Raw genomic sequence first — 18,596 nt, 5'->3', positions numbered from 1 at the left:
GATCATTTATATAAGTTTTGTTTATATTACTAAAATCGGCCACCCTTTTCAACTATCCGACGTGGTCTAGTGGTTAGGATATCTGGCTCTCACCCAGGTGGCCCGGGTTCGATTCCCGGCGTCGGAAGTGAAACTTTTTCTATCCCTTTTGGTAATATCAGGAACTGCAGTCCCTGCATCGACAAAACAATAAAAGGCAACAAAACAACGTGGACCCAATTCTTAAAAAATAAATTTTGCAATAGGAGGGTTAGATTATACGTTTCCAGTCTGTACACAGGTTATTATCTGGAGAAAGTCTTCCACTGTCACACTATAAGTTATAATAATACAAACGGTCACCTACGAGTTGGACCTTTTGTCTCTCACTGAGTGCCAATTAAATATACAGTTTATCATAATTTCAAATTGCACGTAACATCAAAACTCACTGGAATAAATTTCTAAAACCAATGAATATTTTTTACAAGAATAAGGGGTAAAAATTCTAATTTAAGTAACAAAAATCTTTACACGAGCGGAGCCACAGTCAACCTTCGACCGTATCAATAGCTCGCGCATCAATACCGTGAAGGCCGTGGTAAAACGGCCCTCATAGTGGCGGGAGACACTTAACCGTTATTTCAAGACATTAACACTTGATAATATATATGGTATTAAATTTCGACACGTTAGCATTGATATTCCGGCTTATCGTCTCCGATTTCCAACTGCTCACTCTAATTTTTTAATACAATACCCGAGACCTATATTATTAGCCTGCACTATCCAGAAATTGACCCCATATTTGACCTCCCTTTCCCGCGCTTTACGATCACGTTGATCAAAGAAGAAAACATACACAATGGCGGTAAGTTTTACTCCTGTGTTAGACCAGAATATTTCGATATTTTTGTACTCTTCGGCTATGATGATAAGTGTGTGGATCGGAGGCACCATTCAGCAACTATGTCATGATGATTAAATGCCTTTTATTTGAAATATCGTTTCAAACTTCATGTCGATGTCCATGTGGATCTGGGTATTTAAAAATGGCTTCAAATGAGTATGTTTATATCACTACTTATGCCTAAGCATTCGCAGCGATCTAGCCAGCATCAGCTATAAATAATCTGTTAGATGCGAGGCGGAGAGTCTGTAGTCATCTTGCCAGTATAATTTAACTAGAATACAAGTAAAATCTCAATGATTCGTTCATATCACTACCGCAATTAATAGCTGTGTTCAATATTATATCGTACTTCCACTGACACCTATCATAAGAAAGGTTATAAGGTTTCTGCATCGGGGCCACAGCCAGGTAAAAAAAAGATTGTGAAAGGGTTCCCCCCCCCCCCGATTTTCCACCTGTTACTAAAATAATTAAGGGTGGAATATGGAATGTTTATTGATCATAAAGAACCTTAACATACAAGGTACAGATCATCGATAGCGTACAAGCAAATATAAAATGGTCACAGAAATACAATACTAGATATAATAGATTTAAAAAAAAAAAAAAAAACTACATGGAACATACGAATTAAACTTACACCTAAGAATGGATATTTTACTGACCGACATCCAACTATAACAAGGCACCATAACACTACTAGCAATAATGACGCACAATTACAATGAGAAATAAATAAATAATTATATAGGTTATATATCCAGCTACAGTAGTTTTTTTGTGTGTAGCATTTCGTTAACCCATACTATCCATCCATCCCGACTTTGCTAATGACACACAGGGATTATGTTAACTAGTGTTCTGGATAGTGAGCAACTTATCCCTAAGTTTTAAACAGCTACCTAAATATTGTACTACAACATATATAATGTCCATCTCAACAGACCCCATTAGAAAGTTGAATATTTCTTTTTCACTAAACCCTTCAAATGATACAAAAGACTCTAGCTTAGTACTCATTAGGTTCCGCTGCTCTGTATATACTGGGCATTCCCTAACTAGATGAAATTCATCTTCTATTCTCTGAAGATCGCACAATTTACATAACCTCTGCTCCAGCGGTGTCTTAGGTCGGGTAAATCTCCCCCGCTCCACCTGTAGGGTATGTGCACTTAATCTTATTTTACAGAAGGTGGCTCTTAGACTCTTATTCATAATGGTAGTGTAATTCTCACATGAGAATCTGTTTTTGAAGCCTACATATGTTCTAAGTTTTTTACTACTATCTACTGCCTTTATCATCTCTTCCCATTCCTCACTGTAGGCCTGCTTCATGTGTTGGTTTACTATGGCCTGTGTGTTGCTGTTGGATATTTTAATGGGATTAGCCCATAATTCCTCGGCATGGCCTACTAAGAGTGCCGCTTTAATACCTGAAGACCAGGTTGTGATACCAGCTTCTGACATTGCCCTGTTTTCAATAAGGGCATCGAGTACAATGTCATTTTCACCTTTATATAGTCTATAGTTCAGGTAACTCCAATATTTGACCGCCAGGGCCGTGAGGTGAATTAGTATGGGGTAACTTCCCAATTCACCCCTTGCAGCGTGGCTACTGGCTCTCTTGTGGATTCCCAGAATGGTCTTACAGGCTTTAATGTGGAGCTGCTCTGCTGAGGGCTTGTCACATGTGGAGAGAATATTATTTTTTTGCATTTTGTGTATCAGATATGGAATCCACACTTCACTACCGTAACCCATAACTGGTACCACTAGGGATTGGAAAAGTTTTTTTGCGACGGCCGTGGGGGCGGCAAACAGCTGGTTACGAATTTTGAAGAACACTTTAGCTGCCTTGTCTCTCAGTGTGTCCATACCTTTGGTAAATTTGCCGGAGGGGGTGAACGTAATTCCCAAGTAGTTATATTCAGTAGCAATGCCCACTCTCTTTTCCCCCAGTGTGAAGATCTCTTTATCTATTGTTCGCCCTAGCTTGTTGAAGATAACCACCTTAGTCTTATCTGTGTTCACTCTAAGTTTCCATCTGTCACAATAACTAGCTAGTTGGTTCAAGGAAAACTGGAGACCTTGTGCACTTTCTGATAGTATGACTAAATCATCAGCATACAGTAGGCATGTGAGTGGTCTGTTATTCAAAAGCGGTGGCTTGCTTTGAGACGTATCCACAAATAGGTCTGGTATGTCCTTTATGAAAATATTGAAAAGGGTGGGGCTTAGCACACATCCTTGTTTAACTCCCACGCTCGTACTGAAGGGGTTGGTGATCCCCCCCTCACACTTAATAGAAAACATTACTGAATTATACATACTTCTGAGTATGTTTACGAATTTAGAGCTAAAATTTGCCTTAATTAATTTATAAAGCAGTCCATTCCTCCAAACAGTGTCATATGCCTGTGAAAAGTCTACAAATGCTGCATAAAGTTTGGACCTAGAGATCTTGTGAATGTATTTATCTACCACACTCTTCAGTGTTAGGATATGGTCACTGGTCCTGGCACCTTTCCTAAATCCGATTTGGTTGTCAGGGATGATTTTCTCTTTCTTGACATGGTTATTTAGCCTTTTGTTAAGTACTTTACAGAACAGTTTGGATAAGTTGCTTGAGATAGCTATTCCCCTATAGTTGCCTGGACATCTGCGATCTCCTTTCTTGTGGAGCACGCTAAGGGTGCTGGTATGCCAGGCGGTCGGGAATTCTCCTGAGGAGTAGATTACATTGAAGACCTTAGATATTGCCGGTGCTAATGAAGTAATCCCTTATCATCTCGTTAGGAATACCGTCTAGACCTGGGGCTTTATTTCTTTTCAGACTAGTTGCCGCCAAACGAACCTCTTTTTCCGTAATACGAAAATCCATTTCATTGAATACCCTATGGTCGTGTTGCAAGTGGTATTTGTTTATTTCATCCTCAAAAGATGTGTCATCATGCGGAATTTTCCTATTCATTAATTGATTGAAATGACTCCACCACTCGCTTGGTGGGATAGGGTTTCCAGAAGACTGCTTTTTAGGGCAGAGTTTATCATACATCTCCCAGAATGCCTGCGGGTCTTCATTCTCCAGCTTGCTTATACGCTGATATATAATCTCCCTGAATGAATTGCTTTTGCTATTGAGTAGACTTTTGTATCTTTTTTTCATGGCACAGTAATCTTGGACTATCTTTCGATTCTCCGTGTGTTAAAATTACTGTTCCTTTTCACAGCCATTAACATATATTCATTAGCAAACACCACTTAACAGTAATAAAGATTGCGTTAAGGCCACAGATTAATCCCATTCCCCATGCAGACTTTTGCAGATGGTTAACTGGATCCCCTCCGTTGTCCTTTTGTTTCTGTCCATGGGTCATTTTTTTCCTGTTCATATTTATAACACATATGTCACTGTACTGTGCAGAATATCAATATCTACATTTTAATTCATTCCAGGATGAGACCTCTTCTTCCGACCCCTTCAGTGCTGCCACCAGCCCATCCAGGGCATCAAGGCGTTCTCGAAGGAGCAGTAGAGGTGACCCTGTGACCTCAAGCCCAGGTCGTGACCTTCCCCCATTTGAAGACGAGTCTGAACTCTTGGGCGAGACACGGGAGGAGGATGAGATTCAGAATGAAGAAGAAGATGGAGAAGAATTATTTGGGGATAATTTGGAAAGGTGAGAGTTTAAAATAAAAAGGGGATCATTTTTGTAATGAATTTTGGTTTCAGGCGTGTTTGTGTATGTGTTTGTCTATGTATATGTTTGTGTCTTAACCATATACATATTCACACTAAACAACATTGAGCCTGCTATTTAATCTCAATATTTCATTTTCTCCAGGGATTACCGTGCCATCCCTGCCCTGGACAAGTATGGGTCAGAAGGGATGGACGAGGGAGAATACAGTGACCTGTCTCAGGGGGACAGGATGGCCGCAGAGAGGGAGATGAGGAAGAGGGACAGAGAGCAAGGCCTGGCAAGTGGGCGTATGAGGAGAGGGCTGCTGTATGGTAAATCTGCTTGGACATGTTTGGTTTTTATTGCTGATAAAGAATTAAAGAATGTCACATAAGATATTACAGTTCATAACATAATTGTTTAATTATGGGTTACAGAGCTTTACATGAAATATAGGAGATCAAAGGGAAGACTAAGTCAAGGCATTTTTTTTTTTTTTTTTTTTTCAAAAAATGTTTGTGAAGAGCTTTACCTGACGAAATCACAGATCATTCTTGAAAGTCATTTATGTTTGTCATTATTCTACATGAAAAAAAAAGCATGGTGTGGCCTTTGGTTACTGGACAGAGAGAGATGATGTATGAAAATTATTGCAGAATGCTATATAAAAAGTGGTGATATTCATGTTAAGCTTTGAGGGAAAGTACTCCCTTTAATGGTGAGTTGAAATGGATTAATGCACTTTTTCCATATTTTTGTCTTTTTAGAAGAGTCAGATGAGGAAGAAGAGGAGCGTCCGTCCCGGCGGCGGCGTTTGGCGGAAAGAGCAGCTGAGGGTATGGGGGAAGATGAGGAGGTAGGGAAACATTTTTGCAATCCTAGCAATTTTTTTAAGACAACATTTACAAAAAGAGACTGCATTAGGATAAAGGAAGTTACTTACCCGAATCAGAAATTAACAAAATTTTTTATTGGCATTTGGCATATGGCAAGTGTTAACATCACACACTTCAACTGGCTTTACAAAAGTTATCACATTTTTCAAAAATTAGCACCTGAACTGCACAAATATTTTCTGGATTATTTTCTTTGCCTCACAGTAAGGTATTTGAGGTGAGTCAACTTTGAGTGAAGCAGTCTGGAGTAGAACAAATAATGCTGGTACACCAGTAAAATTTGTCAAAGTCCCTCGCAATTTGTAATTTTTGTTTTTAATTTTAGATGATAGAGAGTATAGAAAACCTGGAGGACATGAAGGGACATAGTGTAAGGGAGTGGGTTTCCATGCTTGCCCCCCGTACAGAAATCAAGAACAGGTTCAAGAATTTCCTCAGGACATTTGTAGATGAGAAGGGACACAACGTTTTTAGGGAGAAGATAAGGCAAATGGTTGAAGGTAAAATAATATATTGTTTGAATAAAAAGTAGGATATTTGAGTTACTAAAAGGCTTTTGATTTTTAATTATTGAATAGCTTGTTATTTTATATGTCAAGTGTCAGATAAAGTTGGCAATTTTTGTGCCATGTAGTAATGTACATTGCTGATGTTACAAAAAAATTATGGACTAAATTCTTACAACCATATATCTTCACTGACATGTTTATTTACATCAGCAAGTCTTCCCGGGATACTAAATTTTCTTTCATTTTATAATTTTTTTCAGGCAACAAGGAAAGTCTGGTGGTTGACTACAATCATTTGGCCAGTGAGGAGCAGGTGCTTGCTTTCTTTCTGCCAGAGGCTCCCACAGAAATGCTGAAGATCTTTGATGAGGTAAGGTTATACTGTTGATTATATTTATTTGGTGTTTGTCATGTTACTTTTTGATAGTGGTCTTTTTCCTTTTTCTTGTGCATGAAAGAAAGTTCAGGAAATTGCCGGATTTTGAACAAAGTGTTAAAAACTTGGCAGAATTTAGTAGATTGTTTCTTTCTTTTTAAACATAGTCTGTTCCTAACAATGATTTTTGTCCTTAATAGTTTGAAACTGATGATCTTTGAGGAATTAAGTTAATAGACGGGTTGCTAGAGTTTCTAATCATCACAAAACAGATTAATTTGCAACTGTAAGGCGATGACATTTTTGCTACATTGTACATTATTATTTATTTTCTCCCAGGCTGCCAAAGAGGTTGTGCTGACCATGTACCCAAATTATGAAAAGATAGTAAAGGAGATTCATGTGAGAATTTCTGACCTGCCTCTAGTGGAGGAGCTCAGGACATTGAGGTGATTGTTCTTGTTTCACTTAACACATTGAATTTCTAGCCAAGTTTACTATATAATTCTTTGTTAATAATAGATTTAGTTCTGTTGTGATGTCAGATCTAAAAAAGCCAATGGAAAACTCCTTCTTAATAACTGTATTGAAATTATCTTTCAATATATTAAAGATTGAAAGGTATGTACCTACAGTCATGCCTTTATATTTAAATTTTGAAAAGACCTATTTAAGATTCAATTTTCCATTATTAAAACATTGTTTACATATGCTGTGGAATGCAAATTAATTTTTCTGTGTAATCCAAATTTTAGACAGCTTCACCTGAACCAGCTGATCAGGACCAGCGGTGTCGTCACCAGCACCACCGGTGTCCTTCCACAACTGGCCATGATCAAGTACGACTGTAATAAGTGTAACTTTATCCTGGGCCCTTACTATCAGTCTCAGAACCAGGAGGTGAAACCTGGCTCCTGCCCAGAGTGTCAGAGCAGTGGGCCATTTGAGATCAATATGGAACAGGTATGTGTAGTCTTTTAAAATGTGTGGTGAATTTGTCAGCAAGATATCGTATATTGTAAGTCATATAAGAGGTCTTCCTTTACTCTTTGTAGGAGATTGCACTTAATATTTTTGTTAACTGTGATTTAGCATTCATCATACATTTTCGTTTCAAAAGTAGGTTTTATTTCTGAACATGCATTTTGGTACTGCTATTTTGTTTCACAATTTATGGTAGCTTTCTGTAAATGTGCATGTTTCAAATATGTGCAACCTATGAAATAATGATATTATCTATTTAATTTACTTAAAACTTTCTTATTTGTTGTTGTGTATTTGAAGCTTACTCATCTCAACTGTCTCAATTTTTTTCAGACAATTTACAAAAACTACCAGCGAATCACAATCCAGGAGAGCCCTGGCAAGGTGCCACCAGGTCGTCTGCCAAGGTCCAAAGATGCAATCCTCTTGGATGATTTGGTGGACACATGTAAACCTGGAGATGAAATTGTAAGTGGTGCCATCTATCTGCAACAAAATGAAGTTAAATGAGTCTTATGCATTGATGTATGAAAACAATTTTGAATATTACTGGAAAATCTCCTAATTTTTTCATGTCTTTCAAGAGAGATTTATTGATAGGTATAAGTTGAAAAGTGCAGCTTTGAAGTTATTTGGAACAATGTCAAATATTCACGTTTGTTATATTTCTAGATGAACAAAAAATAAAATCCCTTTGGTTATACTGAAACGATTTTATTTTCTGCAACTATAGGAACTTACTGGTATATACAACAACAATTACGACGGCTCCTTGAACACAGCCAATGGATTCCCAGTATTTGCCACAGTTATCCAGGCAAACTTCATCACAAAGAAAGATGACAAGATGGTGGTGGGAGCTCTCACAGACGAGGACATCAAGGCCATTGTGGCTCTGTCGAAAGACCAACGGATAGGAGAAAGGGTGAGAAATCACTGTCACTAGAAAGATTTTTTTGTTTTCATTTGCTTTTCAGACTTGAATATTATAATTTATTTGTTTGAATTTTCATTGTGATGTTGCATATTTTTATTGTGTTCACATATTGCGTATTGCAAGTATCATCTCTCTTCTGCTTTTGACTGTTATGACTGGCTATTTCAGATATTTGCCAGCATAGCGCCATCTATCTACGGGCACGAGGATATCAAGAGATCCATTGCACTGTCCATGTTTGGAGGAGAACCTAAGAACCCTGGTAAATTATTCCATTCACTAGATGTTTAAACTGACTGTTTTTTGAAGACTTAAAAAGTTATCAGAGCAATGTATTATAATGTTCAAGCAAACATGTTATGGGAAAAAAATTATTATTCATCACCAACAACTGCAGCACCTGTATCTAAACAATGGCATTTCCACTGTTGATGTAGATAATGTCAAATCCATCTCCATATTAGGTGTGTAGTATAATTTCCAAAGAGACTTGCGTTCAAAACACAGGCATACAATGACATCGCCATCTTGGGTTCTACAGTCCTGATCAATTTCGACCAAAGTATGTCTAGTGTAGTACAAGTAAAGTGTAATAATTTCTTCATTATCTTCCAGGTGGCAAACACAAGGTCCGTGGCGACATCAACGTGTTGTGCTGTGGAGATCCGGGAACAGCCAAATCTCAGTTTCTGAAATACGTGGAGAAGGCCGCCCCACGATGCGTCTTCACCACTGGTCAGGGGGCATCAGCCGTAGGTTTGACCGCCTATGTCCAGCGCCACCCAGTGACCAGGGAGTGGACTTTGGAGGCAGGTGCCCTGGTACTGGCAGACAAGGGGGTCTGTCTGATTGATGAGTTTGATAAGGTAGGTCAGGAAATCATAGATAAGTAATATATTAGGCATATTTGATGTGTTTGAATATGCATGGCAGGTCATGTTGTGGTTGCTGTTATTGGCATTGCTGAAGAAGGGATCTGTTTCATTTACATCTAAAAGGAGATCAGTGAAAGCTTTAATTTGCTTATTTTGACAGAGATGTATGGCAGTTTCTTGATTGAGACCAGACTTTTGTTGTCTTCTAAAACCTCTAAATTAAGATATCGCAATGATTTTCCCCCCAGATGAATGATGCAGACAGGACCAGTATACATGAGGCTATGGAACAGCAGAGTATCTCCATCTCCAAGGCAGGCATCGTCACATCCCTGCAGGCCAGGTGCGCAGTGATTGCTGCTTCCAATCCCATTGGTGGACGCTACGACCCCTCTCTGACATTCTCAGAAAATGTAAGATCTCGTGCAAAAAGAACATTTTTTATGTACAGACACAGATGTGTCTGTACATATTGCTGTCACCTGCGTCTGTCGTCGCCGTCGGCGCCGTGCACTTTCCTTGTAAACACGATAAGTGGAAGGCAGTTTTACTTTTTGGCTTTATATTTATAGAGCTGATGAATATTTTTAAAACGCAGGTCAAGTTCAAAAATCAGCATGATCGGGCCATTATTGTAGTAGTTATGCTGTTTTTTCACTTTTCAGCATATATGCAACACTGTAAACACATTTCAAGGAAAACCGATAGGCCTGTCGTCATAAAACTCACAGGAGTAATCATTCTTACTAAAACGCAGGTCAAGTTTGAAAATCAGCATGACCGGGCCACTATTTTAGTAGTTATGCTTTTTTTTTCACTTTTCAGCATATATGCAACACTGTAAACACAATATAAGAAAAACAGATAGGCCAATTGACATTAAACTCACAGGAATGGTCAATCTTGCTAAAACGCAGGTTAAGTTCAAAAATCAGCATAATTGGGCCATTATTTTAAAAGTTATGTTGTTTTTTCACATTTCCTCAGATTCAATTCTTAGGCATGTTAACAGTCTCATTATTTAACTAATAAGATACGTGAAAGTGTTTGTTTGACATTTCCTGCATCTTTACAACATTGTTAGTTGATTATGTAAAAATGATGGTAAACTTGTTATTGTGTATTGTGTAATAAAGTTTCAAAAATGGAAATAAACTCATATCATTGCAGTTTGTCAGATTCAATCATTCACTATGTTCAGAATCTTGGAATGGAGGAAATGGGACATTTAACACTGCTCTATTGACGATTTTATACATTTGTATTTTATTGGCTTAATAAATTATTATTATTATTATTATTATGATATTTTTCCCATCTCATCAATTTTCTTAGTTTATCATATAAAAATGGCAGTAAACTGTTAATTTTGTATTATGTTAAAAATTGTTAAAAATGGGGGAAAAAACATTTCAGAACAGTGCTGTCTTGTTTACATTTTGGCATTTTCAAGTTTTGACTTTGAAGTTCCATGGGCCTGAAGACCTATGCTAGTCACATTTTCTGAATATCCATGATACTAATATTTTATTATTAAAAATTGATGGTCGTTATACTGTTAAACATTATGTAATATTGCATCAAAATTTGAAAAAAACCTATTTTGGGCACTGCTCCCATGATGACCATTTAAGAAAAACCATGTCACTTACTGTTCTCAAACTTACAGGAAAGAAACATGGGACTAAAATACAGCTTCAGTAGGCAATGCAGTCTGTTTGGTAATTTTTTCTGCCAGTTAAACAGTTTTTTTTTTTTGTGAAAATTTAATTTTTCACATATTGGCATTTGTGACTTTGAAGTTCCACAGGCCTGAAGACCCATGCTAGTCACATTTTCTGAAAATCCATGATAAGTATATTTTATTAATAAAAATTGATTGTCATTATGCTGTTTAACCATTTTGTAATATTGCATCAGAATAGAAGAAAACACAACTTTTGGGTGCTGCTGCCATGATGACCATTATGGGAAAACCATGTTACTTATGATTGCCAAACTTTCAAAAAAAGAAATACAGGACTAAAATGCAGCCTGAGTTGGAAAAGCAGTCTAATTGGCTTCTTTTTCTGGATTTTATACATTTTCAAAGTGTGAACTTGTTACACATTTTACTTACATTGGTATTACCTGTTGAGCATAATTAGAATTTGATGTTGAATTTGCAGTTTAACATAATGTACTTTTGCATCAGAATTGACAGCAGCCTATTTAGTTATTTCCTGCTTTTTGTCTGCACATTTGACAGCTTTGCTGCCTTGTTAATGACCTACCTTGTTATCCTATTAAGACCAAAAATATTAATGTGTTCATGGTGCCTTTTCAATTGTAACACAGTGATGCCATTGAAAAGTATTTTCTCCCGAAAGATTTTATATTTGCATTCACATGTGTTTGCAGTTAATCACAGTCCCACATATTTCTGATATTATTTTCACGTTCAAGTCTATTATGTCTCTAGGTTGACCTGTCTGAGCCCATCTTGTCCCGTTTTGACATCTTGTGTGTAGTAAGAGACACAGTGGACCCAGTGCAGGACGAGAAACTGGCTAAGTTTGTTGTTGGCAGCCATGTCAAGCATCACCCAAATGTCACCGCAGGGGAAGGCGGAGATGCCATTGCTGATATGGTGAGCATTGATGGCAGGTTTATAAGTCTTGGGTTTAATCTTCACCTAACTATCCTCTCAGTTAGCTTCATATTTGATGCTTGTTTTAATGAGTGAATGAATTAATAATTAACCACATCAGTCAGTCATATTTTAAGAGAAAAATGGTGCACAGTCATTGTTATGATGAACCAGTAGTATGTGAGGTATCCCTGAAATGTCCTGAAATAATACACTCTTTACTGTATAGAACCAACTGGATGAGTCTGGCTTGGAGAAGATCCCACAGGACCTTTTGAAGAAATACATCATCTATGCCAAGGAGAAGAGCCATCCCAAGCTGAACCAGATGGACCAGGATAAGGTGTCCAAGATGTATTCTGATCTCAGAAGGGAATCCATGGTGAGTGGCTTCTGTTTTAAATATTGAATGACACATCTGAGATGAACTCTGATGCCTGGAGAAAGTATGAGGTATTTGAAAATGGATTTAAGATGAAAGTCTTTACTTGACAAATAAGTTATTCCTGGATGTCATATCTTTAAAAGGCACTTGAATATTTGTTTGTATGTTAAAGAATTTTTTTTCATTTATTTTAAAATTATATTTTACTTCTTAATAACATATTGCTGTTTTGTAAACAAGGATGATGAACTTTGTAGTGAAAAGCTTGACAATCTGAAATAAATGGTTAAAAATTTGGCTTTGATTGCAAGTTTGGACTTTTTGTTATTCTGAAATAAAATAGATGTTTAAAAAAAAGAATCTCTTCCTACTTTACAGGCCACAGGGAGTATTCCAATCACTGTCCGTCACATAGAATCCATGATCAGAATGGCAGAAGCTCATGCACGCATGCACCTGCGAGATTACGTGAATGAGGACGATGTCAACATGGCCATCAGGATAATGCTGGAGAGCTTTATCAACACACAGAAGTTCAGCATCATGAGGAGTATGAGAAAGGTAGAGTTCTTAGTGAAATGCTTCACATAACAGTGTTTCACATGACACAATGGTAAAAAGTGTGGAGTCACAACCTGTTCAATTGACCATTTCATGGTTCCCAGACATTTCACACTGCTTATGCCTGAGAAAAGCCATGTGGGATGGATCATGCAAATGTCCCCGATTGCCCCTTTGATCACACATGATAAATACAGATTTTGACTGCAACTAGATTTTCTGCATAACACCTGTGCACACCTGTTGACCTTTCAACCCTGAAATGGTCAATCTCTCTCTGGTTCACGTAATTGTGGAATGAACCACCCTCCTAGTGAGGACGACACAAGGGCATCATAACTGGTTTAGAAATTAACTCCAAATTTGTGCAGAAATCTCAGCCTACTGGATGTTAATAATAATCAATAATTTACCATTGTTTTCAGACATTTTCCCGGTATCTGTCATTCAAGCGTGACAACAACGAACTCCTATTGTTCATCTTGAAGCAGCTTGCCCAGGACCAGATGGCCTTCCAGAGAAACAGATATGGCACCACTGACCAGGATTACATTGAGATCTCAGAGAAAGATTTAGCAGACAAAGTATGCAATTTTATTTATTTTTTTCCTACCAAACTGATTTACAAATGCTCTGCATAAACAATTTGTCAGTTTTTAATAAGATCATATAACATTTTGTAGACAAAGATTAAAAAAACCATTTCCCATTTTTTTTTTCAAAACTTAAAAATTTTTAGAGTGAGAGCAAGTTGTCTTAAAAGATTGCACAGCTTGTGACAAGCCCCCTCCCATTTCTTCATATTTAAAAAACCTGTTTCAACAGTAAATTTCTTTTTATTTTCAGGCTCGACAGATCAACATTCACACTCTATCGGCGTTCTACGACAGTGATATTTTCCGACATAACAGATTCCAACATGACACCAAAAGAAAACTCATCATCCAAAACCTGGTGTAAAATACACAAACCCTTAACAACAAAAGAACTACTTGACAAGTGTATATAAAATGAACAAAGAGCCATCTTTGCCTGAGATATTTTCTCATGAAACAAACATGGAAAATGGATCTATGTTTATCTTCGGGTGAAAATGCCTGTATCACGTGAATACATTTAAAAGCTGACTAAATGTCTTGTGTCACATATAGATTCTATTTCGTATAAAAATATCGGTCAGTCTTAAATGAGATATGCTTGCGCATGCGTACTCAGTTAGCTTGTGACATGCGGCTGGGTAGTCAGCCTGAAAATAGATGCGATCTATTTCTATCAGAATTATAATCTAAAACAAACGTAGTTTGTTTGCTTCAGTTGGAAACATTTTTGCAACGGAGTTGCAATCTTTTATGCGGCATATATATTGATCTATAACGTAGTTACACATTGTAGGCTACGAATCATTTGCGTGCCAAACTTAATTTCAATATGGCGGCCGAAAGCACGTGTAGTGCTGTTTTACCGGGCCTTTCAAAACCCGCAATAGATACATGTAAGAATAGCGAGGACGTTAAAGCAAAGAATGTAAAAACCAGAACAGGAAAGGGGAAACTAGACGACAAAGCAAAATCTAGTCATAACAGTGATGAATATTTAACTATAATGGAAAATATACAAGAAACTGTGCAGAGACAGGAAACCAAAATTAACAGCGTCGTGGGACGCATAGATACTTTAGAGAAACAGTACCTGTATCACGATGAATATTGTGAGGAGAATTATGAATTTGATGAACAGTATGATGAAAGATTGGAGGATGAAACGTGCCCGGAGGCAGGTACTAGTAGCACAAACAGATTTGATGATATGACGAAGAGATATAAATTAATAGAGTATACAGACGTGGAAGTTGACAGTGTGTTGGCGAGTAGTGTCAATGATTTGTTCACCAATGGGATAGTGGATCATTCAAAGTATACAGAACTTACCAAAGATGAAAATAACTCACGGCCAAAAAACTGTGAAAGTTTGGTGATAGTCAAAACCAATAAAATGGTATGGAACATTATTCCTCAATATGCCAAAACAAATGATAAGAAGTTACAGGATGTTCAAATGTCAGTTGTAAAAGCAGCTACGTTGATGACTAAAGGAATAGACAAACTGGCTAAGTTAGAAACAGGAAATGACACGAGTGAAGGGCTTGGAAAACTCATTGATATGTTCAATGACAGTATTGCTTTGCTTGGTCATGCCAATACGCAGATTAACTGTTTTAGAAAGGATTTGTTAAAACCAAACCTCAAGCCAGAGTACAAACCTTTGTGCAATCATAACATTCCGTGCACAACTTTTCTCTTTGGAGATGATATTACCAAATCTGCAAGGGAAGTGGAAGATTCTGCGAAAATGAGTTATAAAATGATGCAGAGTAGAATGGGCTTGGATTATAGAAACCGCCCATACCAAAGGGGCCCACGATTCAGGGGACGCATGAGAGGAAGGTACAATCGTGGCCGAGGAAGTTCTTCCCAGAGGGGTGCACATGCAGATTCAAAAAACTTCTCATGGCAATGCAGCCAGTGGGATCAGAACAGACACTAGAGGTGAGACATAAATTTCAAGCTGGTAGATTGCATTTGTTTGTAGATGAATGGAGAAAATTGACCAGTGACCCATATATCTTGGATATAGTACAAAATTGTCATATAAATGTTGATACCAACATTGGATTTCAAAACTTAAATGATATGGTGAAATATAGGTTTAACACAGAAGAAACAATTATAATCAGGAAAGAAATTTCTAAACTACTTGATCTTGGTGTTATTAAGAAAGTTCAAAGTGTACCGGGGCAGTTTTTATCTCCTATTTTTGTACGCCCTAAAAAGAATGGAGAATACAGAATGATATTAAATCTTAAGAAGCTGAATCAACACATTCCCTATGAACATTTTAAAATGGATACTTTTGAAAAGGCATTGACCTTAGTGACAAAAGGATGCTTCCTAGCATCAATTGATATAAAGCATGCATATTATAGTGTGAAAATAGCAGAAGAACAGCAAATTCTTTTTCGTTTTGTTTGGGAAGGAAATATCTATCAATACACATGCCTTGCAAATGGCGTTTCTGAAGGGCCCAAAATATTTACGAAATTATTAAAGCCTGTATATGCAAAATTGAGAAGTCTTGGCCATTCTAGTTCAGGATTTATTGATGACAGTTTATTGTGTTCAGATAATTACCTTGAATGTGTTGAAAATATAAGATGCACAAAACATCTAATGGAAACACTTGGTTTTATAATCAATGCAGAAAAGTCTGTCCTTATTCCCCAACAATCATTGTTGTTTTTGGGAAATATAATTGATTCTGAAAGTATGACGGTGACTTTACCTAAAGATAAAATGGATCACATTGTACAGCAGTGTAAAATGCTTATCATTAAAACAGAAGCAAAAGTAAGACTAGTAGCTAAAGTGATTGGAATTATAGTTTCAACATTCTCAGCTGTTGAATATGGTAAACTCCATTATAGAGAACTTGAAAAGCAGAAGATAAGTGCTTTAAAAAGCAACAATGGAAATTATGATGCTATGATGCACATTACAATTAGTATGAAGCAAGAATTACAATGGTGGATGGAAAATGTCCATTTGCAAAGAAGGAAAATTGACAAAGGAAATGTTGACATTATATTGTATACTGATGCATCCAAATTAGGCTGGGGTGCTCATTTGGAGGGTCAAAAAATTGGTGGTAGATGGTTTCCAGAAGAAGCTTACCTTCATATAAATGCTTTAGAGTTACTAGCAATATTATATGCATTGCAGTCTTTTACATTTAGATTTGAAAATAAACATGTAAAGATCATGAGTGATAATATTACAGCATGTGACTATATTCAGAATATGGGTGGAATTAAATCTTATGATTGCAATAACATAGCAAAAAAGATTTGGCATTGGTGTATCGAAAAAAATGTTTGGCTCACCTGTGTCCATGTGCCAGGGAAAGATAATGTAGATGCTGATGATGCTTCTAGGAAGTTTAATGAACGTTTAGAATGGAAGTTGAATGAGAATGTATTTCAAAAGATATGTGAAAAATTTGGAAATCCATTTATTGATCTTTTTGCCTCTAGATTAAATGCGCAAGTTGAAAGATATTGTTCATGGCAGGCAGACCCCTTTGCTTGGGGTATTAATGCATTTACTTATGATTGGGGAACACTGAATTATGTTTATCTGTTTCCACCTTTCAGTTTGCTGGGTCATTGTATCCAGAAGATTCGCAAAGACAAAGCCAGGGGTATTATAGTGGCTCCTGTATGGCCAACACAGATATGGTTTGCAAAGTTGATGGAATTACTTGTGGAAAACCCAATAGTCATTCAAAAGAAAAAAGGTCTGCTAACTTTACCAGGGAACAAGCTCCCAGTGGAACATCCTCTTATGGACAAGTTGAAACTCATTGTATGCAAAGTATCAGGGAACAGTTTAGAGAACGAGGCCTTTCTGAGCAATCAACCCACATACTTATGTCATCTTGGCGTACAGGGACAAAGAAACAATACAACGTGTTCATTAAACGCTGGTTCAAATACTGTGGTGAAAGGAAAATTAATTCAATTTCACCACATGTGGAAGAGGTGATAGAATTTCTTACAAAACAGTTTAATGATGGCTTAGCTTATGACAGTTTAATTACAGCAAGAGGTGCTATTTCATCAATGGGTATTCAAATTGATGGAGTTTCAGCAGGGAGTCATCCATTGGTGATAAGATATATGAAAGGCATTTATAATTTGAGGCCACCAAGACAACGTTATGCTCAAATTTGGGATGTTAATAAAGTTCTGGTTTTCTTAAGGAAACTTTCACCAGTAAAGCACTTGACTTTGAAGGATCTGACTTTAAACTTACAATGCTCATGGCATTAATTAATGCCACACGTGTACAAACATTGCATTTAATTTCTGTAGTTGATATGAAAAAGTTGAGTTCAGAGTTTGTGTTTCAGTTATGTGGTTTACTGAAGCAAAGTAGACCAGGTTGTAATTCATCACATATTGTGTTTAAAGCTTACCCTCCAGATAGGAGGTTGTGTGTTTATACTGTTTTAAAAGAGTATATAGCTCGTACAAAGACATTGCGTAGGCATAATGTTGATAAAAATTTGCTTATAAGTTATATGAAACCTTATAAACCTGTTCAAAGAGATACTATTTCTAGATGGATCAAAGTTGTAATGACAAAATCAGGAATAGACACTACTTTATTTGGTGCTCACAGTGTGAGAGCTGCTGCTGTTTCAAAGGCAAAAATGAATTCTGTGCCAGTGACAGATATTTTGAACAAAGCTGGTTGGAGTACTGAAAAAACATTTGCAAAATTCTATGAGAAACAAATCGAGGATAAAGCTACCACATTTGAATATGGAGTTTTAAAAAGGAAGTAATGAGCACATTCATATACTAGTATATATATACTGGCATGTATAGGTTTACATGAGTATCTGTTGATGATTTGTTGAAACTGTTCTAAACGATATTTTAAGCTGAAATAAAGGCCATTGAATACTGGTTTATTGATGTTTGTCACATTTTACTTTAAAGTCTCATTTAAGACTGACCGATATTTTTATACGAAATAGAATTTAAAATTAAACGAGACTTACCTTGGTTAAGTCGATGTTTGATTGTAATTCTGTGAGTGTAAAAATGAGGGAGGGCTTAAATGCCACCCTCCCCACCCAGCTTACTCAGTAATATAATTCCAATGTAATCAGCTCACAGATATAAATATATATATATATATATTTCATAATACTACTAATAGATAAATAAATAAAAATGTTCTTTAAAAAAAAAAAAAAATGTGAAAACATCAAGCTTTAAAGGCTGAGTACGCATGCGCAAGCATAT

General features: G+C 36.8%; 2 protein-coding genes and 1 non-coding gene across 3 annotated transcripts; all 3 read left to right on the top strand.

Annotated features, from left to right (window-relative positions):
- Positions 1-55: 55 nt before the first annotated feature.
- On the top strand, positions 56-127 carry Trnae-cuc (transfer RNA glutamic acid (anticodon CUC)). The gene has a single exon. It is a non-coding gene; the product is annotated as a tRNA-Glu (tRNA).
- A 560-nt stretch (positions 128-687) lies between these two features.
- LOC106181688 (DNA replication licensing factor mcm2) lies at positions 688-18,254 on the top strand. Its single transcript, XM_013566142.2, has 18 exons — positions 688-850; positions 4,349-4,572; positions 4,738-4,907; positions 5,343-5,431; positions 5,797-5,971; positions 6,241-6,350; positions 6,696-6,805; positions 7,112-7,319; positions 7,674-7,808; positions 8,074-8,265; positions 8,446-8,539; positions 8,893-9,143; positions 9,401-9,565; positions 11,614-11,781; positions 12,011-12,163; positions 12,545-12,727; positions 13,153-13,311; positions 13,574-18,254. The coding sequence occupies exons 1-18, from the start codon at positions 845-847 to the stop codon at positions 13,685-13,687; spliced, it is 2,706 nt and encodes a 901-aa protein (XP_013421596.1). The 5' UTR covers positions 688-844; the 3' UTR covers positions 13,688-18,254.
- On the top strand, positions 14,156-18,254 carry LOC147761044 (uncharacterized). The gene is made up of 2 exons (XM_087014923.1): positions 14,156-15,273; positions 16,935-18,254. Exon 1 carries the CDS (start codon positions 14,156-14,158, stop codon positions 15,269-15,271), a length of 1,116 nt encoding a protein of 371 aa, XP_086871049.1. The 3' UTR covers positions 15,272-15,273; positions 16,935-18,254.
- Positions 18,255-18,596: the final 342 nt, after the last annotated feature.

This window comes from Lingula anatina, chromosome 6 (assembly GCF_051362555.1).
Source record: "Lingula anatina isolate TDL-2025a chromosome 6, LinAna3.0, whole genome shotgun sequence".
In the NCBI taxonomy this organism is placed as follows: Eukaryota; Metazoa; Brachiopoda; class Lingulata; order Lingulida; family Lingulidae; genus Lingula; species Lingula anatina.
This window is presented reverse-complemented; position numbering and strand designations above follow the sequence as displayed.

What these genes read in the sequence shown, in the direction of transcription:
- LOC106181688 (XM_013566142.2), top strand. An exon ending in GATAAGGCAAATGGTTGAAG is followed by an intron (nt 5,972 to 6,240) that starts GTAAAATAATAT and finishes AATTTTTTTCAG; the next exon opens with GCAACAAGGAAAGTCTGGTG. An exon ending in GAGATGCCATTGCTGATATG is followed by an intron (nt 11,782 to 12,010) that starts GTGAGCATTGAT and finishes TTTACTGTATAG; the next exon opens with AACCAACTGGATGAGTCTGG.
- LOC147761044 (XM_087014923.1), top strand. Translation starts at nt 14,156, where the DNA reads ATGGCGGCCGAAAGCACGTGTAGTGCTGTTTTACCGGGCCTTTCAAAA.